Genomic DNA, 26,698 nt, shown 5'->3' with positions numbered 1-26,698 from the left:
AATTTTTATGTTAAATTGATATTTAAAAAAAGATTTTTATAGATGACATATGCTTTTATTAATATTGTAATGTTATAGTTAGTATTTTTTAGAAATAAAAGTTTACAAATTTATGTTTAATATTTGAGCTATGCTTATGAGTTTTTAAGAGAATACATCCTTCAAAATTCTAAATTATTTCTGTAATTTTACCACTTCTAGAGTAAGTTAGTTGTAACATATATTGAAATGACATTACTGTTTTGAACTTTATAATAGATAAAATATTTATATTCTCTCACTTTTTGAGTCCTTTAGTAGTAAATACTGATGCATGTTATATATATTAGATGTATAAACTTGCTTTCATTTTTTAAAGAGTAATGTCTTTTTGTCACATAGCTAATGTGTTATGTCTTTTTTTAAATTTGTACTTAACATGGAGAACATTTCTTAAGTACTCTTGTTTCTGGAGAAGGAAATATTTATCTGTATTCATTTATTTAGAACATATATTGAACCTACTATTTATTCTTGTGCATTTTATTTTTCCCTTAAAGTATTTATTATGAGGTAATTTACTGTTATAGTATAAATGTACATTAATATGGATCTACATTTAAATTATTTTAAGCATGCAAAAAAATCTGTTTCTTGTTTCTATATTGTAAACATAAAATTAAATACTCAATACTTATTTTGTTTTCAAGATTAAAAAATGAAGCTCCCACAAAGGAACAAGAACCTGTGTCTGAGGTAAATTATGTTGTATTTCCTACCTCTTAAAAAGATTTATACAATTGAAAGTATTGTTGGTGTGATTTATAAAACTTCAATTCAGTGTGTGTACATCCCTAGGAATTATCGTCCTGTTATCAAAAAGAAAAAAATTGAGATTTTTGTTTTCATTAATACAAAAAATATCTAACTCAGTAAAATTAAAAAGTGGTTTATTTTAACAAAGACATTATTACATTTCACATGCTTGTTTATTTCAATTAGTAAGTAATGGAGATAATTTTATGACTTAAAAATTCTGAAATCATTAAAACATCACACATTTGACAGATTGGAAAGTTAATCTTTTTAGGAGATTTTATTTTCTGAGACTCAAGAAGATTTAAATAATTTTTAATATAGAAATATTTTGAATACACTTTAGCTATCTTAAATAGGCAATCTGAATATAACACTCAGAGTTATCATATAAATTTTTTACTGGGCAGTCTGGGCTTCACTGGTGGCTCAGTGGTGAAGAATCCACCTGCACTGCAGGAGGTATAGGTTCCATCTCTGGGTTGTGACAATTCCCTGTCAAGGAAACAGCAACCCACGCCGGTACTCTTGCCTGGGAAATGCCATGAACAGAAGAGACTGGCTGGGCTACAGTTCATGGGGTCACAAAAGAATGGGACATGACTTAACAATTAAACAACAACAAAACTGGGCAGTCTAATGTATGAGTGTAGAAATAATTTTGCATTTGTAGTTGCTTTCTTGATGTCAGTTCTTAAAATATTGTGTAATAATAGCTTGTCTCTTTCTGAGTAAAAGTGACGCAAGGTAGGTTCAGCATTTATTTTTTGAGTAGCATTTCTAAGTTGTAGAGTAAATAAGTGAAACCTAGGCAGTACCAGCCTTCTCCCATGTGGCTGTCTTTTACAGAAAGTTTTCTTTTGTTTGACAGATTTTTAGCTACAAATAAATGTCTTTACTGGATATATGATTTCTTGGTTACTGGTTTATTTTGGTGTTTGTGTTTTTGAGGAATTGGTCCATTTAATCTATTATGAATTTATATATATACAAATGTTTGTAGTAGTCCCTTATAATTTTGATGTCTGTGGGGTCTGCAATGATGATCCTCTCTTTTATTCTTGATGTCGATATTTTGTGTGCTCTTCTTGTTTCTAATGTTATCATATATTTTACTTTTAATCAGGTTACAAAGACAGAATACAGTGTTACTATTTTTGTTTTAAATAGTCTTTTTTTTAAAGCAATTAAATACTTAAACAATTTTTGTATTCACCTTTATTTTTACCATTTCTAGTGCTTGCTCTTTCTTTATGTAGTTATTGGTTTCTGTCTGGCATCACATTCCTTTTGCCTAAACAACTTCATTTGAAATACCTCATGTTGCACATCTACTGGTAATTATTTATTCCATGCTTTTTTCCTTCAAAAAAATCTTTCGTTTTTCATTTTTGAAAATAAATTTTTGGTGAGTATAGCATTCTGGATTTAGTGTTTTCTTTCAACAGTTTAAAGACATCATTTTATTGTCTCTTGACTTGCATATTTTCTGATGAGATGTCTTACTATAGTTTTTGTCTTTGTATGCGGGTATGTAAGTATGATTTTCTTTGGTTACCCTCAAGGTTTTGTCTTTGTCTTTAGTTCTAATCAGTTTGAACATGATGTGTCTTAAGTCTGGTTTGTTCATTTGTTTGTTTATGTGTTTATCTATTTATTTTTGACATTCATCCTGATTGGTACTCTCTTCCCTGTCCTGTATCTTCTACTTCTGGGGTTTCAATTTCACACGTTATACCATTTGATGTTAATTCCTGTTCTTAGATGCCCTGTTCTAGTCTCCCCACCTCACCTCCCCCCTTACTCTTTTCTTTTTTTCTTTTTAGTGTTTCAGTTTGGGTAATTTTTATCTATTGACCTGTTTACTGATTCTTTTTTTTTTTTAACTGTGTAAGATCTATTGATGAACCCATCAAAAAATTTTTGCATTTCATTTCTGTCATTGTGGTTTGCTTGGGTTATTTTCCCTAGCATTTGCATTGGTTATTATATTTCTGATCTTTTGATAAAGTTTCCATCTGACCATGTGTATTGTCCTTTTTCTACCAAAGCATATAACATAGTAATCATAATAATTTAAAATTTTCTTTCTAGTAGTTCCAATAGCTGGGTTATATCTAAGTATGGTTCTGCTGATTGTTTTATCTTCTGACATTACAGTTTTTTTCCCCTTGCATTTTCTGTGTATGTGTGGTTGAAAGCAAGGCATTATGTGTTGGACTAAGATAAATAGTATCTGAAAACGGGCATGCCTTTTCTTATCTTAGGCCGTTAGTGTGAGATTTGGTCCACCTAGTAGTGAGTTGACTTGGGTTTATTTATTTTTTCTACGGCTACCCATCATATACTGCCAAGTTCAATTCCTATAGTATTTCCTTGTGCTTAATGTGGAAGTCATGTTACTGGAGGCTTTTTTTCTCAGTATCCTTGCTCCACACTCAGCTTTAGTCTTTTTTTGTGTGTGTGTGAGATTGAGGCATGGAGATTTTCTTTTTCTCTCTTTGCACTCTTGCCTTTCTTCCAACAGTACTGCTGTTGCTTATTATTTGATGTTTGCTATCCTAGTGGGCTTCCCTGGTGACTCAGATAGTAAAGAATCTGTCTGCAATGCAGGAGATGTGGGTTTAATCTCTGGCTTGGGAAGATCCCCTGGAGAAGGGAATGGCAACCCACTCCAGTATTCTTGCCTGGAGGATTCCACGGACAGAAGAGCCTGGCAGGCTACAGTCCATGGGGTTGCAAAGAGTCAGACATGACTGAGAGGCTAACACTTTCACTTTCTTTTCATCCTAGTGGTGGATGGTAGGGGTTGGTGTGATGTTCTCTGTTGTTCTGAGGTTTTCAAGCTGGCTCTGTAGAATAGAAATGTTTTCTTCTGTCACCCAGCCACAGTTGGCCCCTGTGCCCTGGGGACAACAGGGTTTGCCCCTCTTTTTTCCAAGTATGTAAAGGCATGGACATAAAGAAAATCTATGAATTCATCATTTCTTACATCATCCATTGACTCTTTCCTGATGTATTCATAGTTGAATAAACTCATCAGACTCTTTACTTTCCTTTGATTGCTCTATTGCATCTGTGTCAAGTAAAAGCAGCCTTTTCATACATCAACCAACTTCCTGAAGTTTCTTTTTTTCATTAAAAGCAAAAAAGCTTATGCTAAAAATTTAGCAGGCCGTAAGCAGAGTTAAAGGAAGCCATATTACATGGAAGGCTACGTAGAACAGTTTTTGTCTGGGTACTTCTTTCAAGCATATATGTGCTGTGGATAGTCCCTTCATAGACCCAGGCATTTAAGTACACATGTAATATGGTGGATAGCTTGAATCAATCTTCAAGGTTTTGATCTGATACACTGTAGTGGAATCAGTGTTATACCTCAATAATATTATCTGTTGTCATATTTTCGTTTGTATAGTTTTACATTTTCTCCATCAAAATTAATTCCTTTCTTAGCATATAGACTGTATATGGGAATTCATATTATATAGTGGTTTTCTAAGACAGCCTCTGTTCTGGTACTCTGTATATATTACTGCTTTCATATCCTCACTTTATGTATACCATAACCCTTCCCCTGTAGTCTTAGAGTTAGTTTAGTTTCATTATGACTTAAGTAAAGGCTAAGAGAGAGAAGGTAGGTACAGATGCCTTTCTCTTTCCTTGCTTCCTTCCTTGGCTATTAGGGAACATTTGATAGCAAGTTCTAGGAATTTGTATTGACAGCAAAGATTAATAAAATTATTTCCTTGTCCCCTGGTCAGAATCTAGTAGGACAGTTAGACATGAAAAATTTATAATCCAATATTTTAAGCATATCAGCTGAGGTAGGTTCACATGAAAAAGTATTTCTCCCTTTTTTTAAAATATTTTTTCTCAATTAAAACATACACATAAAAATAGGGGTTCCCTGTTAATTCATTAATGAAATAACAAATTAATTCTAGTCTGATCCTTTAAGGCTGCTTGGGGATATCCATAAAGAATTTTAAGGTCTTTGTTTTTCTTTTTTGTTATGTTTTAGTTCTCTTTATTTTTTTTTCTTGGCTTTGTAAGTTTTTCAGACATGAGAGTTTCAGACTTTGTAAAATTACGTTTTATTTTTATCAAATTAAAAGTTAAAAATTTGTGTGGATAGTTTATCATAAAAGTAGTGACTCTCCTTCACCCTTTTCCATTCAGGTCTTTAGAGGCAGCCATTTTCAACTCTTTCAGCTATTTGATCTCTTATTTATTATATTATTATTATTAATATAACCATATTTTGATTTGTCTGTTTTTGAACTATGACTGATTGTTAATAGTAGTTAAGGATTTACTTCTCCAGACCACCATTCCTACTTTCCTCTTTCTTCCTAACCCCAGCATCCCAGCCAGGGCCAGAATTAGAGTGAGCCAAGTTAAGGCCTCACCTCTGGTGAAAAATTTAAGGGAGCTTAAAAAATTTCAATAATCAGATAAACATTTTCATTTATATTTTTAAGAATAAAAATTAATGCAAAGTAATCCATGATGAGCATAATTTCAAAGCTGTAATTAAAGACAGCATCCAGCCCTGCCCTTCTGTGACCCTGAGAGTCATGCACATAGGGAACACAAACACAACAAGGTCTCACTTCTGTTTTTTTTTCTTATGGTCCCTTTCAGTCATGAGGGAGGGTGACACATTTTCATTGCTTGTAACTTCACATGTTACTGCTAAGTAAAAGGGAAAGTTATTATTAATTAGAAATCTATGTTTATGTGATTTTTTTGCAACATTATTAAGAGCATTAAGGTAATACCGGTGTTATTTATTAATATATTTGACCTTTCATAAATAAAATTGATTTGATGAAATGTGAAAATTTTCTGGAAAAGTATTTTCTTACCAGGAAACTTTATACTTTCTTCACTAAACACAGTGATAATTTAGTGTTACTCACTTGTTTATATAAAAAATATTTTTCACTACTTTTTTCACCACATTGGTCTGGAAATCTAATATATAGTTTTCTGTTGTTTATAGTAATCGATTTTTGTATTTTTCATATAAACATTTATGTAGACCTGTTTGTTAAATACCATAACTTAATATTCAGTATTAAATAATTGATACTGAATGTATTAATTAAAAATAAGTGTATTTAAAATTTATACTAAAATTCTTAAAAATAAATATAGCATCTGAAAACTCAAGTGGTTCATTGTTTAGAAGAAAAATGCATATAAATGTAAAGATTAATCAGAATTATAGGGGAGAGTAACAGGTTTGGTATAAAAAAAATTTCAGCTGCTTAAAGGAAATCTAATGTTGACACTATTAGAGTAGAATTGCTGTAAAATTTAGAGTTAAATAAAGAATTTTTTTTAATTGTGTGAAAAAGACAAGAAAATGAAATGTTAGAAATTTCAGAAGCTAGTAATATAAGCATGTGCAATAAAATAAGAAAATGCCATTTGAATTAAAATTATAATTCATTGCAGCCACCTATTTCTAATAAAGTAAAATGTTTTTAATAGAGCATAGGTCCGTCCAAGAACAAAATGCAAATTTTAAAGTATGTCTTTCACCTGGTGGGCACAGATTTTCTAAAGCTGAGCCTTTTGAAAGTAGTCTAGTGGTGAGTTAATTAATTGTGATTGGATTATTTATTCCAGAGAATCCTTATCTTTAGTTTTTTTCCTGTGCATTCTTTTTTGCAAAAATGCAACAGAATTAAATATTTGTAACTCAAAAAATGGTTTCAAAGGTTTGAAAAATTTAAACAGAATTTGTGATAATGAAAATTTCATATTTCATCATGATGCTTTTTTAAATGGACGTGTTTTTTAATGTGTATCCAAACTGATAGTTTAATAGGTAATGCTTTACAGAATGTGATAAATTATATGAGTGACTTTACATATATATGTTTTGTACAAAAAATAATTTCTCTCAAAGGATCACAAAAAATTACTGGAAGTTCAGATCCTGGAATACTCTAAATTCAGTTGAACTAAAACATTTTAAAATCATATAGCTAATCATTAAAAATATTCTGTTTCACTTGTGTAGTAGAGTTCAAAACATTTATAGTGTTACTAGGAAATCATGTTGTCTGAAATACTATGGCGAATGAAAGAAGCAAAATAGTTCTTTTTGCTTTTTTATTATAAACCAGGTATAGTAAATCATGAGTGAATGTTTTTGATTACTAGGTATATTTACATTAAGTATGATATCATTGCAAGAGAAGAAAGTTTCAATTTAATTGAAATAAAACAAGTTGGATAATTATACCTCAGTAAAGCTGTTATTAAAAATAAACTAGACATGGTCTAGATTATCACATTTTGATAAGGTAGAAAGGGATATTTATATAAAAAAATTGTCATGGTCTGGATATGATAATGGAGTAGATATGGCAGATGTATACAAGTGTATATAAGCCAGTATTTCTCTCCCTAAATAGTTATGCCAGATTTGTGCCTTTCTCAGCTCATAATCATAATTTAATATAAAAAATTATACATCTGTAAATTCAAATATGATCATCTTTTTTTTAGTATTGTACAAAGGATATATATTTTAGGAGTGGGGTAATATAGCAAGCAGATGAAATATTCTTGTCAGTTCTGAAAACAATATTAAAATCACATACAGATCCCTGACAGGCATCAAGATTAAACTCAAGCAAGATACTTGAGACTTAATTATAGACATTTATCAGATATGAGAAGAAATAGTTTCAAATGTCAGAATACTTTATGTTGAGATCAGAAACATCTTGGTACAAATACATTACAGATTTTCACAAAAATTATCTGTATGGGATGATATTTTGAACAAAGTGGCAAAAGTTTAACAAAGTTTTACAGTTAGAAAACATGACCGTATATAAAGCTCCATGCTTTATAAAAGTCCTGTTCTTTTGCTTTCCACAAATGAGAGCAAGTAATGTTGAAAGTGTGTCCAGTGAATGTAAAACTTGAGCAAGAGATGTGAATATTCTCCCTGAATTTGAAAATAAATGAAAAAGAAATTGGTAATGTATGATTCACTAAATGAGAGTATTGATAATTATGGGATAAGTGCTTATCATGTAGACATTCAGAATATAAATGCTCAAACGTCATATTTGAAATAGATATATGAAAAATTAAATGAAATATCTTCAGATTTTGAACTTTTAAACTGGAGCAAAGTTATTTTCTATAAATTACATCTGATTTACAAAAAGCAGCTGCTGACTCAGTTCTTAAATATTTTGACAATTTAAATTCTATAGAAATTTTATATGAAATAGTTTAAACAACATATAATATAAGCACTCTATTTGTGTCTTCTAAAATTGATTAACAAAGTGATACCCAGATTTTAAATCAATGCCACAGTCACAGTAAAAAGAAGTTACAGTAAGCTAATTTTAAATTATTTAAAATTTTCATTTGATCAAGAGAAATTGCCAAATATGACAGTTTACTTATTTGAAAACAAGATAAGAAAAAATTAGATTTTGAAAATATTATTGATGTGCTTGCTTCCACTAAAACCAGTAAAGTAAAATAGTAACAAATTCTGGTTTTTGTTGGAATCAAATGTTTAAACTTAAACTACTATTTAAGTTTAATATACCTACTTTTCAAGTTTTCAGCACTTTTCAACTACATAAGTGTTCTGTGGGGAAAAACTTTTAAACTATACAGAGAGGAGGATTCTGAGAAGATGGCACAGTAGGAAGCACCAGGGATCTGGCTTCCCACCTAGACAGCAATTGCACAGGCTGAATCTATCTAATACAACTTTTTTGAAACTCTTAAGTCTGTTGAAGGCTTGTAACTTCCAGGAGAAGACTTGGAGAGTGAATTTCAGGTAACTTCCATCAATTTAAGCACTTAACACTGTAGCAACCATATAGCAGGCAACGGTGCCCATGTTCCTAGAGCAGCTTGCACACCACTTATGGGAGCCAGAGTGGGCAAAAAAGACCTTGCCCTCCAGATACTGGGAATATGTGCTGTTATCATTGATTGCTGCTTCTTAACACAGAGTTTTGAAGACAAGGAAGTGGGCTCAGTATTGCTGCACCTCCTCCCTTTCTTGCAAGCACTTTTCCCTCCAGCTGAAGTGACTACCAGAGGATTTTAGTACACAGCCCTTTTTCTTCCTTCATTTTTCTCTTTTCCCCCTTTCAGGAGCCAAATATTAACAACTTATTGAACAGTGACATATTAATATATCTTTTATTACCTGAACCTTATTGACCAAAGTGTTTCAACATTCACTTACAGAACAAATTGCCAGCTACTGGCATTAGTTGCTGCAAAAATCCCCTGGTCAATAATGTGTTTGGGGATTGTTCTAACACATTATTGTCCTGGTCAATAATGTGACTAGGACATTTAAAATCAACTGTATATGTGGGTAAAATTAGAAAGTGATTATATATGCCAAGGGAAAGGCTCAGAAAAGACATGAGAAGACCTCAAGTTTACACCTCAGGCTGATTTGGGAACAGATATAGCCTACAACAATAAAAATTTTTTTAATTAAAATAAAACCAGAAAACTCTGGGCTAGGGGGAGATTCTGATTTCCAGAGTTATTACGTTATTAGACTCAGAGTTCAACACTCCAGTGTTCAAGAAACAATCACAAGGCGTACAAAGAAACAGGCAAGAATGGCCCATTCAAGGGAAACAATTCAACAGAAACTGAAAAAGACATGTGGCAGATATACTAGATATACTAGACAAAGACATTAAAACAACTGTAATAAAGATTCCCAGAGAACAAAGGAAAGGTGTGGTGAAAGTCAAGAAAATAGTATATGAACAAAATGGAAATATAAGTAAAGGGATAGAAAACCTAAAAAGAAATTCTGGAGATGAAAAGTGCAATAACTGAAGTTGAAAAATTCACTAAAGGATTCAAAGGCAGGTTTGAGAAGAGAAGAATCAACAAACTTGATCAAGACAATAGAAGTTATTGAGTTTGAGGAACAGAAAGGAAACAGCTTGGAGAAAAGTGAACAGAGCCTAAGGGAGGTATAGGCCACCATGGAGCAGACCAATGTGCACATGATGAGAGTCTCAGAAGGAAAAGAGAGAGAAAGGGGTAGAGAGAATATTGAAGAAAAAGAGATTGCAGACTTCCCAAATTTGATGAAATACATGAAAAAAACCATTCAGGAAACAAAGAATTCCAAGTAAGGTGAATTCAAAGAGACCCACACTGAGACATGTTATAGTTAAACTTCCAAAAGCTAAAGCGAGAATCTTGAAAGCAGGAAAGAGAAATGAATCATCACATACAAGGCATTCTTAATAGTATTATCTACAGACTTCTAATCAGGAATGTTGGAAGTCAACAGACAGTGGGTTGATATATTCAAAGCACTACAAAGAAAAAAAAACTATCAAGAATTCTATATCCCACAATACTATTCCTCAGAAGTTAGAAATTAAGACATTCGCACATAAACAAAACTAAGAGAGTTCTTGACCACTAGATCTGCCCTACCAGAAGTGCTCAGGGAATTCTCCATGGTGAGTCAAAAGGGCAGTACATGAAACTCAAAGCTCTGTAGCAAAATAAATATCTCAATAAAGGTAAGTGCATGGGCAGTTTTAAAACTAGTACTTTGTAACAGTGATTTGTAGTTGTACCTAATACTGTTTGTTTTCTTATGTGGGTTAAGAGATGAATGAATTTAATAAAAACAATTAGTGTAAGACCAAATATTTCTCTAACTCTGGTCTGCAACTCCAAATTTTGTTTCCTACATAAGTTAGGGTACTAATGCATTTAGTTTATATCTAGGTATAATGAATCTGGTCCCATCACTTCATGGGAAATAGATGGGCAAACAGTGGAAACAGTGTCAGACTTAATTTTTTTGGGCTCCAAAATCACTGCAGATGGTGATTGCAGCCATGAAATTAAAAGACGCTTACTCCTTGGAAGGAAAGTTATGACCAACCTAGATAGCATATTAAAAAGCAGAGACATTACTTTGCCAACAAAAGTCCGTCTAGTCAAGGCTATGGTTTTTCCAGTGGTCATATATGGATGTAAAAGTTGGACTGTGAAGAAAGCTGAGTGCTGAAGAATTGATGCTTTTGAACTGTGGTGTTGGGGAAGACTCTTGAGAGTCCCTTGGACTGCAAGGAGATCCAACCAGTCCATCCTAAAGGAGACCAGTCCTGGGTGTTCATTGGAAGGATTGATGCTGAAGCTGAAACTCCAGTACTCTGGCCACCTCATGCGACGAGTTGACTCACTGGAAAAGACTCTGATGCTGGGAGGGATTGGAGGCAGGAGGAGAAGGGGATGACAGAGAATGAGATGGCTGGATGTCATCACCAACTCGATGGACCTGAGTTTGAGTGAACTCCGGGAGTTGGTGATAGACAGGGAGGCCTGGCATGCTGGGATTCATGGGGTCGCAAAGAGTCGGACACGACTGAGCGACTGAACTGATAAAATGAATAAAGTTGTAATTTTGTGACATCAACAAACAAAAGGAATGGGCATGGAACTATAAAGGAACAAGAGTTTTTGTATTGATATCTTATTGAAGTTAACTGGTATAAATTTGTGTTGGAGAGTTATAACTTTAGGATGTTAAACATAATCATCAAAGTAACCACGAAGAAAACAGCTGTAAAATATACACAAGAGGAAATGAGAAAAGAACTTAAACATTTCACTACAGAAAATCAGTTAAACAGAAAAGATGGGTCAGTAATGCAGGAAATGAGAGCCAAACAAGTTGTAAGATATATGGAAAACAAATAGCACAATGACAGAGAAGTCCCTCCTTATCAATAATTAATCTGAATGTAAATGAATTAAACTTGCCAATCAAAAGATGAGGTTGGTGGAGTGGATAAAAACACATGATCCAACTACATGCTGTGTACAGGAGACTCACTTGAAATTCAAAGACACAAGGTAAAAGTGAAAGGATAAAAATTAGTCCATGCAGATAGTAACCAGAAGAGCATGGATGGCTTTACTAATAGCAGACTATTAAAATAGACTTTCAAGCAGAAAAGCTTGTAAGAGAAAAGGAAAGACATTATAAATTAATAAAAAGTTTAATACTGCAAGAAGATATAACAGTTATGTGCACACCTAATAACGGACCATCAATTTATATGAAGGAAAAATTCATAGAGTTGAAGGGAGAAATAGACTATTCTGCAGTCATAGTTGGAGACTTCAATAACCTACTTCCAATAATGATAGAATAATCAGACATAAGTAGGGAACAAAGAAGTTTATTAATAAACCTATTATATTTTGCATACATACACAGAACACTGTACCCAGCAATGACAGAATACACTTTCTTGTCAAGTGCACATGGGACATTTTCCAGGATAGACCATATAGTAAGCCACAAATTAAGCATCAGTGAATTTTAAAATATAGATGTCATACAAAGTATCTTCTCTGATCACATCAGGACAATATAAGGGATCAATAATGAATGAGAAATTCATCAGATCATAGAATAAACACACTTTAAAACAACCAGTGGATTAAAGAAGAAATCACAAGGGAAGTTAGAAAATACTTAGATCTAAGAATGCAAGCAGAAACACAACATAACCAAAACTTTTAAAATTCAGTGGAAGTGATAGTGAAGGGGAAATATATGGCTGTAAATCCGTACATTAAAAAATGAGAGATCTCAAAGCAACAACCTAACTGTACAAATTAAGGAACTAGAAAAAAAAAAAAGGCAAACTAAACCCAGAGCTAGCAGAAGGAAAGAAATAAGATTAGTGTGGAAATAAATGAAGTAGAGAATAGAAAAGCAATAGAGAAAAATTGGCTTATTGCAAAGACCAATGAAATTGAGAAACCTTTAGCCAGAAATACACTTAAAAAGAGAGAAGATTTAAATTACTAAAATCAGAAATGAAATTTGGGACAGTAGAACTGTTTCTATAGAAACAAAAATGATCATAAGAGAATACTGTGAACTGTATGCCAGTGAATTGGATAACCTACATGAAATGGACAAGTCGCTAGAAACTCAAAACAGCAGGACTAAATCATAAAGAAAAGAAAACCTGAAGACACATAACTAGTGAGAGTGAATCAGTAAGCAAAAGTCTAACAAAGAAAACCTCTTGACCTGACAACTTTTTTAGTGAATTCTAAAAAACATCTAAATAAGAACTAACGCCTCTCATTTTATACTTTTCCAAAGATTGAAGGGGAAGAAATAGTTCTAAACTCATTTTGTGTGGCCAGCATTCTGTTCCGTTCCATTCCGTTGCTCAGTCGTGTCCGACTCTTTGCGACCCCATGGACTGTAGCCTACCAGGTTTCTCCGTCCATGGGATTCTCCAGGCAAGAGTACTGGAGTGGGTTACCGTTTCCTTCTCCAGGGGAGCATTACCCTGATACCAAAGCCAGAAAAAGACACTACAAGAAAGAAAACTATAGACCAAATTCCTTATGAACATTGATGCGGATATCCTCAACAAAATTCTAGTAAATAGAATTCAGCCACATGTTAGAAGGATTATATACCATGAACAAATGGGATTCATTCCTTAAATGCAGGAGTGTTTCAGTATATGAATATGATCAATGTAATAAGCCAAATCAATGAAAGAAAGCAAGAGAAGCCACATTATCACCTCAACTGATGCAGAAATTGTGTTTGACAAAATTCAACACAGTTGAATAGTAAAAATGCTCAGCAACCTAGGAATAGAAGGAAACTACCACAACATAATAAAGCCATATAAGAAAAACCCCACAGCAAACATCATGCTCAATGGTAAAAGACTAAAAGTTTTAATTCTTAAGATCAGGAAGAAGGCAAGATGGCCACTTTGACTACTTCTTTCCAACATAGTACTGGAAGTTTTAGGCAGAGCAGTTAGTCAAGAAAAAGATATAAAAAGCATCCAAACTGGAAAAAAAAAAAGTAAAATTATCTATGTTGGCAGATAGTATCATTTTATATATAGAAAACCCTAAAGATTCCACACAAAAATCATATTAGAACTAAAGTTAATTCAGCCAAATAATAGGATAGAGTCAACACACAAAAATTGATTGTATTTCTATACAGAAGAAATGAACAATCTGAAAAGGAAATTATAAAACAACTTGAAATAGCATAAAAAAATAAAGTACTTAGGAATTGATTTATCAAAGAGGTAAAAGACTTCTACAAAGAAACTATAAAACCATACTGAAAGAAATTAAAGAAGACATAAATGGAAAGACAACCCATGTTCATGAATTGAAAGACATAATATTGTTAAAACACCAGTACTACTAAAAGCAATTTACCGATTTAATTCAATCCTTACAAAAATCCCGAAGATTTTTTTTTTCAGAAATAGAAAATCTCACCCTAAAATGTACATGGAAACTCAAGAAACTTCAAATAGCCAAGACAACTGAAAAAGAAAAAACAGCAGCCAAACATCCTGATTTTAAAATTTACAATGAAGCTATAGTAAACAAAACAATGTGGTATTAAGACAGACCCACAGACCAGTGGAATAGAATAGAGAGCCTTGAAATAAACCATTGTATATAGGCTCAAGGGGCTTCCCTGGTGGCTCAGAGGTTAAAGCGTCTGCCTCCAATGTGGGAGACCCGGGTTCGATCCCTGGGTCGGGAAGATCCCCTGGAGAAGGAAACGGTAACCCACTCAAGTATTCTTGCCTGGAGAATCCCATGGACGGAGAAGCCTGGTAGGCTACAGTCCACGGGGTCGCAAAGAGTCGGACACGACTGAGCAACGGAACGGATATAGGGTCAAATGATTTTTACAAGGATGCTAAGACCAATGATGAAAGGACAGTCTGTTTAATAAATGATGCTGCAAAACTGGATATCCACGTGCAAAGAATTAAGTTGGACTTTTACCCAGCACTATACACAAACACTATATACAAACATTAACTCAAAATTGACGAGGGGCTTAAGCGTAATACCTAAAATGATAAAACTCTTAGAATAAAACAACGGACAAAAGCTTCATGATGTTGAAATTGGCAGTGAGTTTTTGGTTATTACACCAAAGGCACAGGTGATGAAAGAAAAAAATTGTACAAATTAAAAATTTTGTGCATCAAATATTCTATCTGGAGAGGCAACCCATAGAATGCGAGGAAATATTTGCAAATCATATATCTGATAAGGGATTAATATCCAGAATATATAGAGAATTCATAAAATACACTAACTACAAAAACCACCCAGTTAAAAAATTCATAAAGAACTTGAACATTTTTTTCAAAGAAGGTTTATCAATGGCCAATAAACACATAAAAAGATGTGCAATGTCATTAATTATTAGATAAATACAAATCAAAACTACAGTGAGGTACCACCTCACACCCATTAGGCTGGTTACTCTAAAAAAAAAAAGAAACACAAAAACCCCACAAAATCTCCAGAACCAGAAGACAGATGATGATGATGTGAAGAGATTGGAGACCTTGTGCACTTGAGTGAGTGAGTGAAAGTCGTTCATTTGTGTCTGACTCTGCAAGTCCATGGCTTATACAGTCCATGGAATTCTCCAGGCCAGAATAATAGAGTGGCTAGCCTACCCTTCTCCAGCGAATCTTCCCGACACAGGAATTGAACTGGGGTCTCCTGCATTGCAGGCAGATTCTTTACCAACTGAACTATCAGGGAAGTTGGTGGCAAGGTAAAATTTCCATTGTGGAAAACAGTATGGCAGTTCCTCAAGAGTTGAAGAGAGATTTGTACCCCTATTTTCATAGCAATATTATTCATAATAGCTAAAATTTGGAAGTAAACCAAGTGTCCATCACTAGATGAATGGATAAAAATGTGGTATATGCACGCCATGGGATATTCAGCCATTTGAAGGAAGAGAATTCTGCAATATGGATGAACTTTGAGGACATTTTGCTAATCAAATGTCTGTCACAAAAAGATATATGATTTCATTTATATGAGGTACTGAGAGTAATCAAAAAAGAGTATAGTGGTTGTTTCCAGAGTCTGGGGGAGGAGAGAATAGGGAGTTATTGTTTAATTGGTATAGATTTTTCAGTTTTACAAGATGAAAAATATTATAGGGGATGGATGGTGGTAATGGTAGTGTAACAATGTGAATGTATTGCTATTTAATACCACTGAACTATACATTTAAAAATGCTTAAGATGGTAAATTTTATATATATTTTGTCTCTGATAACTATATGGCTTGGCATAGCTCTGATCTCAGCATAGTTAACAACACAGTTTTTTTAAATTTTGACTGTGCTAGGTTTTCCTTGCTGTGCCGGCTTTTCTCTAGTTGCAGAGTGGGAGCTACTCTCCAGTTGGAGTGTGCAGGCTTCTCATTGCAGTGGCTTCTCTTGTTATGGAGCACAGACTCTAAAACATGCGGACTTCAGTGGTTTTGGCGCATGGGCTCAATAGTTGGAGCTCCCAGACTCTAGAGCACAGGCTCAATAACTGTGACACATGGGCTTAGTTGCTTTGCAGCATCTGGGATCCCAGTTCAAGGATCTAACCTGTGTCTTCTGCATTGGCAGGCTAATTCTTTACCACGGAGCCACCAAGGAACCCCAACATCACAATTTTTGGTACCACTATACTAAGCTAGGAAGTGTACAATAATTTTCTTTCCTATACTTCATTTTATTTTTCTGGGGTAAAATTATATTTTTATGATTTATTTACTCTTCTGTGCACCTAATGCTGTTTTTTAAATGCTGCAGTTTGTCCAGTATCTGGAAGTATTTTTTCAGAATGTTCACACATATCCAAAAAAATTGTTGGAGAATCTGGAGATCTTCTCTCCAGTCAGCTTTAGTTTAAACTAGTTACTCTCTAAGTTTGATGCATAGTTTGTTGATCAGGATTTTACTTTGCCACTTTGTTGTGTTAGATATCCTGTTTCCTGAATTATGTATGAGTCCTTCTTTTATTGTTTTACTCCTTATTTTGATGAAATTTGTCCTTTAACAATTTCCACAGAAAGGTTGCGTCTTTTTTCACTTCGTATAAATTTATAACTGAATTTATTCTAATGATATTAATGGTTTGGCTGAATTCATAGAAAACATTTTTCCTATGCATTTTTGAAAGTATTGTTTTCATTATGTCTGATGCCATTTTTGCTTCACTTGGTGTTTATATTATTTTGTTCTTTGGCAACTTTAATGTTTATCTCAAGTGTTCTGAAATTTCATCTGTTCACCCATCATCCTTTTTTCTTTCATTATGGTAGAAATTTGATAAGCCTTTGTAATCTTAGATATTTATGTTTGGGGGAAATTTTCTTATTTTATTTCTTTGCTAAATTTTCACTTTTATTTTCTTCTCTGTTCTCTCTCTCTCTTTTTTTGGAAACTCCTACTGATGACAGCTACTTCCTGCATCAACTTCTCTGATTGTGTGGCATTTTGTTTCTTGCCTTCCATCTTTTTGTCTATTCATTCGGTCTTTCAAAAAAGATTTTCTAAACTTAATTACTTATTTTAGTTGCCATATATTTATTTTGAATTGCTCTTTAGTTTTTTACTTGTTCTTCAGTTGTTTTCAGGTTTTTTGTTCTTGTTTAATGGATATAATAATATACCTCCAGGAATATTGAATATATACATCATATGTATTTATTTTGTTTCCAGCAAAGTCTCTGATGTCTCCTAGCCTCTTTCTTTATTCTTCTGTTTATTTTAATCCGTGTAATGTAAAGGATGTCTTCAGTTCTGTGCTGATTCTTGAGTGTTCATTCATGTTAAAAATTAAAGCACAAAAAAGACCATCAAAAACCCTATTTTTGTACAGGGACAGGTTGTGCATTGCAGCTTGCCACAGGGTACATTCCTATTTTATTTATCTATTCCCCTTAGTACTCCTAAAATTTATTGATGTTTATGGTACTTCAGTTCAGTTCAGTTGCTCAGTCGTGTCCGACTCTTTGCGACCCCATGAATCACAGCACGCCAGGCCTCCCTGTCCACCACCAACTCCCAGAGTTCACTCAAACTCATGTCCACAGAGTCAGTGATGCCATCCAGCCATCTCATTCTCTGTCGTCCCCATCTCCTCCCACCCCCCCAATCCCTCCCAGCATCAGATTCTTTTTCCAGTGAGTCAACTCGTCGCATGAGGTGGCCAAAGTATTGGAGTTTCAGCTTTAGCATCAGTCCTTCCAGTGAACACCCAGGATTGATCTCCTTTAGAATGGACTGGTTGGATCTCCTTGCAGTACTAGAAAATAAAAATATGAAATTTTAAAAATGTTGTTACTGAAAATATATAAATATTTTCCTGAAAAATAGCTATTACAAAAAAATTTATTTCGAATAAATTGTTCTATAGTTTTGCTTATCTAATGTGTAGTTAAGCAGAAGGAAACTAGATTCTTGTGTTTCTGCATTCAGTCTGTTGTGATATATTTTGTTTGAAATATATGACGAATACCCAACTTCAACCAGTACTTTAATAATCTTCTCAGATAATTATGATATTCTTTTTATGACATCAAAATTAGACATGTGAAAGTTTTGTTAAACCTTTGTTGCAATGTGGAATCTGACATCATATCACTGAACATTTTGTACTCTGTGTTTATCTACTGGTCTGACTTGCACTTTGTTTGGATCTTTTATCCATATGTGATTTTATAACATTGTGCATTAGTCATTTAGAATATATTGGTTCACAAGTCACATAGATCTTCCAAGTTTTGCCATGTTTCATATTACAAATCAGGTAATCACATTCATTTGTATTAGCATTTATTTCATAAATAGTAGATACAAGTTATCCTAAGGTTTAAATTTTTCTTGAATTTTATTACTGGCAACAAACACTGTTTGATTGTTCACTTTAATGTGACATGCTCATTTTGTCAGTTTTGAAGAAAATGCCTTCTGAATACTCAGGTCTAAATGTTCATAGTTTGACAGTTATTCTTTAAAAATAAAAGTGATGTTCCATGAAAAACAATTTGGCCAAGTTCATCTTGCAACTGAATCACAGACCCAAGTGTTTTTAGTGTGCAGCAGCAGTACTTTATGCATACTTGGTATTTCATTACACAGACTATTAAAAAGACATGTACTCAAGGGTTGACATTTAGTAAAATTAATTTTACTGCTGGTGTATGCCAGTGGAGAATACAATGATTGGTTCAATGTCAGTGCCTTGATTTGTGTTAAAATGTCAGCTTTTTTACTCATTACTGCTTAGTACCAAGAATTTTAACCTCACATGCCTCCGTCTTGGAGGCCCCATATGTCTGTGAACCAACTTGGAGAACTGCTGACGTGGATTATGTTGTGAACGTTGCTTCATGGATTACTGTGCTGTATGACATGCTCAGTCTGCTTGGCAATTTTTTAGACTTCAGCATAGAAAAATCAGATGCTGAGGTGACTTATTCTTTGGTGGGGAGGATGCTCTCAAAGTCTTTGAGGCTGATAATTTTCTTCAAAGAAGAATCTCCAAGATTCCAGCTGAGGTTGGTGGAGTGATGAGTGGCTCCTCTGGCTGCTAGCATTCTGGGAACCAGGCAGAGAGATAAATGAGGATCACTTTATTCAGTTTATGGACCTTTACTAAATTTTTCTGTTCTCTTTCAGTACATCATACCTGCCCTTTGCCATTCCTGGTGTTCACAAGTCCATAGACAGTTTCCAGTTCAGATACTTGGCCTTTGGCCTAAGCAGTAGAGGAAAGAATAGGTACCTCTTGTGTGAGTTGGGGAGAGAGTATTTAGATTTCTCAGCAGTATTCATTCTTTATTTTTACCTTTTATGTATTGACTATTGTACTGAATTTCTCCAAATACCAGATTTTTTATCTTTTCTGGGAAAATTGATTCTCTTTTCCTTGCACTCCCCTGCTCAAATGTTTAGTTATCACTTCCTCCACACTGTGAAGTTAATTTCCATTCCTCCAGCTACTTTCCATCTATAAATTTGTTGAAATCTCTTTGACAGTTAGTATGTTTTGATGCTTTCTTGGTCTTTATGAGTGGAAATTGTTTTATTCCCTTGCCCTCATTTTAGTAGTGTTTTTGGAGAGCGGGGAAATACTACATGTATGTGATTAATACACCATGATCACTTTAACAGACTTGAATCAATCACTCTAGTGACTAAAAGTTGGACCTAGATTTGAAACTTCACCACTTACTGTGGTTTTACCTTGGGTTTGCTATTGATGCTTAACCCACGCAGTCTTTATTCTCATTTGTAGAAATGGAGTTTATAATATCTAATAATGAAGATTAAATGAGACAGTGAATGTAAAGTTTTTAATATACTACTTCATGCATCATAAAGTCTCAATAATTTGTAATTGTTATAAACTGTTAAGCTTGCCTCTTTCTTACTGAGGTTTTATTGTATTCTTTCCTCCCCAAAAATCATTTGAAATAATCAAAATATTTCATTTATATATTATTTAATATTATTTGGTTTCAATGGGGGTTACCATGGCTCCAAATATAAAATCATAGTTTCATAAATGTTTTATCTAAGTACCTGTTTTTAATATGTGTGTATAAAATACTGTGGATGAGACTTATTCAAATTCAAGGTGTACTTTACTAGTTTTCTAATCAAGTAATTACAATTATGGTTCATACTTGGAAGAATCTAAAGAAAGCAGGTATTGTTATAACTGGGTAACTGTTTCATATCCTTGATTCAAAAACTTTTGGTACACTGAAATTCTTACGAATTTTTTAAAAAACAATTTTTGAAATCCTGTTTTTAGTTTTAAGAGTTATTCTAAAACATACTTTAAGAAATTGTTTTCCTCTTTCTTTGGCATACTAGGCAGCACACTTAAGTTCTTTTTATCTAGAAAGTTTAATATAATAAAAGTAGTATTTTAAGCTTAGTTTTGAATATAAAAGAAAAATGTTATTAATCATTTCAGGAAATTGCAAGATCTAATTTGGCTGAAGGAGAAACAGAAACATCAAATTCTGAAAGGTAAATATAAGGAAAAGCTGAATCTCTTGAAATTCATGTATATAAAATGATATTTGAGCTGTATATTATTTCAGTTATTTGGGAAAGGGCTATTTAAATTTTATATATGGTGTTCCTTTTAGTAATGACTTTCAATTAAAATCAAATTTTGAAATTTTAATACAACATAAGTATACTACAGATCCTTAGTTTTGAAGCCTTTTAAATATGTAGAATACATTTTATAAATTGTTAATTTTTTTAGAGTACCAGTAAATAAAATGGTAATAGATTGTAATTGCCTCTGTCAAATGAAAATAGTTACAAGATGCTGCAGATTATAAGATGGTGACAATTACTGCAAATAGTTTTAAAATCTTATTTTTAAAGTATTTTTTAAAAGCTATAAGTTACTTCTGTGGCAGGATCTCAACATAAAAGTTTCAAAATTCAACGTGTTTTTCTTTTTTATTTAATTCTTGAGTAGAACACCTAAAACACGAGATTTCACTGTTTTTTAGCAAAAGAGAATCCAACATTCTAATTGGAACTTTATTCCTGTTAAAGATGATTTTGTCTTTTAATTAAGTACTTTTCCCATTTCTGTCTTTATGCTGTGTGTTTTACCATAGTCTGCTTGTTAACTTGATGAGATTAATCAATCTATTGCCTCTAAAAAGAAAATTATGGAATAAGACCTTTTGAAGATGTTTCTTAGACTTGACCAGGACAATTCTCTAGCCCTTTCTTTATCTAGCATTTTTCCTAGAATTCTAGATGAAAAAAGTTAACAGAATTCAACTAAGGACTCAGGAAAAAGACTAGACACATCTATATTATTTAACATTTTCTGTAAATTACAATTAGTTCAATAAGATCTGAACAAAAATAAGAATTTTACAAATTTAAATGAAGGAACTATTATAACTTTTTGAGATGATGTAATTGACCTGTAAGACCCAAGAAAATGAGCAAAGTATGACTGAAATTAATCAAAGTATCAATTAAGGCAGCAGGACCATTCTTACATACCTATAACATGTCATTACAAAATCTAATGCATAAAATAGTTAATTCCCAATAATAACAAAATGCGAAATGTGCAATTTAGAAGATTTTAAAGAAAAAATTTACTGAGATACAAAATAATTTATTAGTAGCTCACATGATAGGTCATTTTTTCCAAATTATGGTTAATGAGAATTTAGTTGAAAATCCAAATTGGAATTTATTTGGAAATTAGTGGTGTTTCAAGTAGGATTCATATTTTTCTATTTGTTAATACCACAATTTAAAAAATCATAGCTGTGTTAGATATTAGGTTGTTTCTGTATTCACTGTTTTAAACATTGTTTTAGTGAGCATCCATGTACAAATATCTTTTATTTCTTCAAACTACTAATTTAGGGAGAAGAGTAGTAGAATGTAGGTGATTTGATCTATTAGATAATAGAGTACAATGTTAATTTCTAATTGTTAAAACTGGATGGTATTGTCTTGTAATAGTCTAAAGACACGTCAGAACAAAATAAATAGCTGAGAAACAGCCTTACAAATATAATTTAGTAAATAATAAATGACTATTTGATAACATTGCTTTGATATATGGGTGCTTCATTACAAAAAAGTCTAAATTCCAGGTGGATTAATGTAAGAAATAAGAATAAATGTTATCATTAAATTTCTTTTTGATAAAATAAGCATTGTTACATCTATATAAGGGACCTGAGATCATCTTGGAAATCTGTTTCTAAGGCTTGCAGACGTTGAAAACAAACTATGGTTACCAAAGGGGAAAGAGGGTGGAGGAAGGATAAATTAGGAGTTTTGGATTAACATATATATGTTATTATATATAAAATAGAAAACAACAGGGTTCTACTATATAGCATAGAAAATTATATTCACTGAATAGTTTCTGTTAACACATCAGAGTAAGAGTAAACACAGACATGCATACACATAAACCTATAGGTATTCATGTTTTATACTTACATATTTCTGAGACACGTGCTCATGTTTTTCTAAGTTAGGCTGTTACAAAGTTAGTAAAATCTTTGTGAATATTTACTTGATTTTGCTTAGGAAAAACATGCCAACCCTAAGAGGACATGTAAATCAAAGAAAAAGAAAATAGGATTTTTCCCGCATAAATTCATTCCTTATTTAAAGTACTCTTATGAGTTAGTAAGCATACTCATATTTTAACTAAAATCAAGCAAGAGTATGAACAGGTAAAGTAATGATAACCGGGACCAAAACTAGTGAATAAACTCCCCAGGACTCCTTTGAATATGTGACTATGGAGTTTCTCACTCTGCTGCCTAAGAAAATGGCCACTTCCTAAATTGTAACATCATGGCAAGGACTGGGGACTTTGATTTTTTTTCTTTTTTTGGTGGGCAAGTGTGCATTTTTTTCTTTTTCAGAAAATGTCTTTACTTTGAAAGTAAGTATTCAAATACATTGTATTATGAAGAAATAGATAATAAGTAGCTTTATTTTTTCAGTAAACAAGAAGAAGCTTCTTCAGAGGAAATAAAAAATGGATGTGATGTGCATTTATTTGAAGGCTCATCAACAACAAAAAGTGAAGAAGTATCCGTTTCAGATAAAGAAAATGATAACTGTCTTGAAGATCAGGAAACTGGCTCAAAGAATATCTTCGGTTATGATTCAGCTATTGATGCAGACAAAGTGGAAAAGGAAAAACAGATAGAGCACGTATGTCAGGAAACAGAGTTGAAGATGTGCCAAAGTTCAGAAAACCTCATTGCATGTGACCAGATTGAGGATCACAATGCTGGTGAAGCTAGATTTTCTTCCAAGAATATTAAAGATTTGCGGTTAACATCTGGTGATGTTAGTATTGATCAGTTTTTGAGAAAAAGAGATGAACATGAAACTGTTAGTTCTGATGTTAGTGAGCAAGGCAGTATTCATTTGGAACCTTTGACTCCATCAGAAGTGCTTGAGTTTGAAGCCACAGAGATTCTTCAGAAGGGTAGTGGTGATCCTTCGGCCAAGACTGATGCTGTAGTGTCTGATCAAACAGATAACGTTCCTGGAGAAAATAGCCTTAGCACAACAGAGACAACAGGAGACCTGGTAGATGAAAAAGAAAGAAGCTGAAATTAACTAGGCATTCTAAGTTTTAGTGTACCAACAGTAAGACTATTTGGAACAGTGCTATCAGGTGAGCTCAGTGGTGCTGTTGCAGAGTGCAGACATAGAAAAATGTAAGGGAGGTCATTCATATATTTTACCTGTATGTTGAACCTAGGTTATCAAATCAATCCATCATTAATAGCATGACTAGGTATGAATTTCCAAGTTTTTAAAACATGAGTAAGATTTAATGAAAGTTAAGTTTGCAATGAAAAAGTCTCATTTCGCTGTTTTCAAGGACATGGAACTTGGTGATCAATATGAATTGATTATTAGAATATTGGTTATGTTAATGAGGCTTTTGAAATTTCCATCAGTCCTAAGCTAAAAGTCCTTATTACCTGTACATCCTTTTCAGTTAACTTAAAGGAAGAGATTTGGAAACCACATGCCTTTTGGGAATAATTGATTTAAAATAATAGCTGATTGGCGTTGTTAATGAGAGCTTCATTTTGATTATGATTCTGGTAAATGGAGCATGTTTAGAATGCTAAATTAGTTGATCTAATTTGGATGAGCATAAACTTAATTTTGAATATAATATAACATTCCAGACTGCCAGAAGCATGTGAACAGAATGTTTGAATCTGTGTACCTCCATACAAGTGTTAGCCTGCCAGGCTGTAAGCTTACCTTAATTAAACTTTCAGTGAAAGTGAAATTATTAAAATAAAAATTTATATTTGTGCTTTTTGTCAGTGTGTATGCTGTGCAGAAATCCCTTGATGAACTAGTTGTATAAAGTAGAAATCCATTGTTGAAAATCCTGTAGCTATTATGCTTTTAATATTGTTTTAATGATCTTCTTTAGAAATAGAACCATAAACATGGTCTGGAAACCAAACCAAAGTACAGATTAATGTAGATATTTGTAAAGCAGTAAACTGGCATGAATTCAGCCATGTTTAAGTGACTTTTTCTGTAACTGTAAAATCGAAACTTCAAATGGGACCTAAAGCAGGATGTAAAAAATTGGTTTGGGATATTTAGCCTAATTTATCCTTAAGATGGCTGCTAAATTGATTTTTTCAGTTTTTTTATCATATAGAAAATAATAGATACAGAAATGAATAATATGAATAAGAGTAGTTTGCTTTGAAGTACTAATAAACTTTTATTTAAAATGCTACATTTTTACTTCTTAAAATGTGCTTTGAATTCTTAAATTTTGTTTCACTGTTAAATGTTTTAAATGGGTATTAAAATTCTGCTGTATATAGTAGTTTTTTGAGTAAATATTTGCAATAAAAATCTGTCCCTGAATAATTTTGTTTTTCAGAAAGCTGCTTGAGTCAGATTACCTTTGGCGCCTCTAGAAATTGTATATCGTTCAAGGAAATTTCATGTTAAAGCTACTGGTAGATTGCATTCTGTATTCTTTAGTTGATGCATGATTTATTTTAAATAGACACTTAAAGTACAAAGGGGAAACTGCTAATATTTACAGAGAATAGATTTGCTTTACAAATTCTTCTACTTCAAGAAAATTATAATTTAATACAGTTTTCTATCTGCTCAGTAAATTAAAGAGGCTAAATGGGCAAAATAAATTATTGACTTATTTTCTTGAATATTTTTTGGGGTGGGGGTAAATATTTTTATATTTCCTGCTTCTAAGAAAAGGTGGGGAAAGAAAGACTTATGAACTGTCATCCTTCACCTTGTGGAAACATAAATCTATAGCAGAGAAGATTTTTGGAGTAACATAAACCTTGGAAGAGCAAGAAGATGAGAAAATCTACATAAGGACCATTTTATGAATCAGATTGAAATAATTTCTAAGCCTGTTGCCTAATGCTGCAAAAACCTGGAGCACTGTGCCAAAGTAGGTTTCTAAATGATACGGTCATTCCTTGTGAACTCTGAGTAGTTCCTCTTCCTGATTAGATACCACTTCTGCTTATTCAGTTCAGTTGAGTTCAGTCGCTCAGTCATGTCCAACTTTTTGCGACCCCATGAATCACAGCATGCCAGGCCTCCCTGTCCATCACCAACTCCCGGAGTTCACTCAAACTCATGTCCATCGAGTCGGTGATGCCATCCAGCCATCTCATTTTCTGTCGTCCCCGTCTCCTCCCGCCCTCAATCGCTCCCAGCATCAAAGTCTTTCCAGTGAGTCAACTCTTTGCATGAGGTGGCCAAAGTATTGGAGTTTCAGCTTTAGCATTAGTCCTTCCAATGAACACCTAGGATCGATCTCCTTTAGAATGGACTGGTTGGATCTCCTTGCAGTCCAAGGGACCCTCAAGAGTGTTCTCCAGCACCACAGTTCAAAAGCATCAATTCTTTGGCAATCAGCTTTCTTCACAGTCCAACTCTCACGTCCATACATGACCACGGGAAAAACCATAGCCTTGACTAGACAGACCTTTGTTGGCAAAGTAATGTCTCTGCTTTTTAATACGCTATCTAGGTTGGTCATAACTTTCCTTCCAAGGAGTAAGCGTCTTTTCATTTCATGGCTGCAATCAGCATCCGCAGTGATTTTGGAGCCCCAAAAAATAAAGTCTGACAGTTTCCACTGTTTCCCCATCTATTTCCTATGAAGTGATGGGACCAGATGCCATGATCTTTGTTTTCTGAATGTTGAGTTTCAAGCCAACCTTTTCACTCTCCTCTTTCACTTTCATCAAGAGGCTTTTTAGTTCCTCTTCACTTTCTACCATAAGGGTGGTGTCATCTGCATATAGTAGTGGTATTTAAATTACCTGATCAATGAATTGTTCATACCTGTCCACTATGAGAAAAAGAACTTGTACCAGACTATAAATCCTTCGCTGAGAAAATCTAGCAATGAAAAAGAAAAACAGTAG

General features: G+C 33.2%; 1 protein-coding gene across 5 annotated transcripts in view; it reads left to right on the top strand.

Moving 5' to 3' along the window:
• ZNF280D (zinc finger protein 280D) overlaps window positions 1-26,378 on the top strand; it is a 133,817-nt gene extending 107,439 nt beyond the window's left edge. For 4 of the 5 annotated variants that reach the window (XM_055437343.2, XM_055437340.2, XM_055437342.2 and 1 more), the window contains 3 exons: window positions 690-735; window positions 20,683-20,738; window positions 23,228-26,378. In XM_055437343.2, the coding sequence (XP_055293318.2) occupies window positions 690-735; window positions 20,683-20,738; window positions 23,228-23,849 (724 nt within the window). In that variant the 3' untranslated portion in view covers window positions 23,850-26,378. The remainder of the gene's footprint in view (window positions 1-689; window positions 736-20,682; window positions 20,739-23,227) is intronic. The other variant, XR_008687354.2, reaches the window with a different exon arrangement.
• Window positions 26,379-26,698: the final 320 nt, after the last annotated feature.

Source organism: Moschus berezovskii, chromosome 9, assembly GCF_049115385.1.
Source record: "Moschus berezovskii isolate FMDL1 chromosome 9, NW_MosBer_1.0, whole genome shotgun sequence".
In the NCBI taxonomy this organism is placed as follows: Eukaryota; Metazoa; Chordata; class Mammalia; order Artiodactyla; family Moschidae; genus Moschus; species Moschus berezovskii.
The sequence above is the reverse complement of the archived record's forward strand: the minus strand, read 5'-3'. Positions and strand labels throughout refer to the sequence as shown.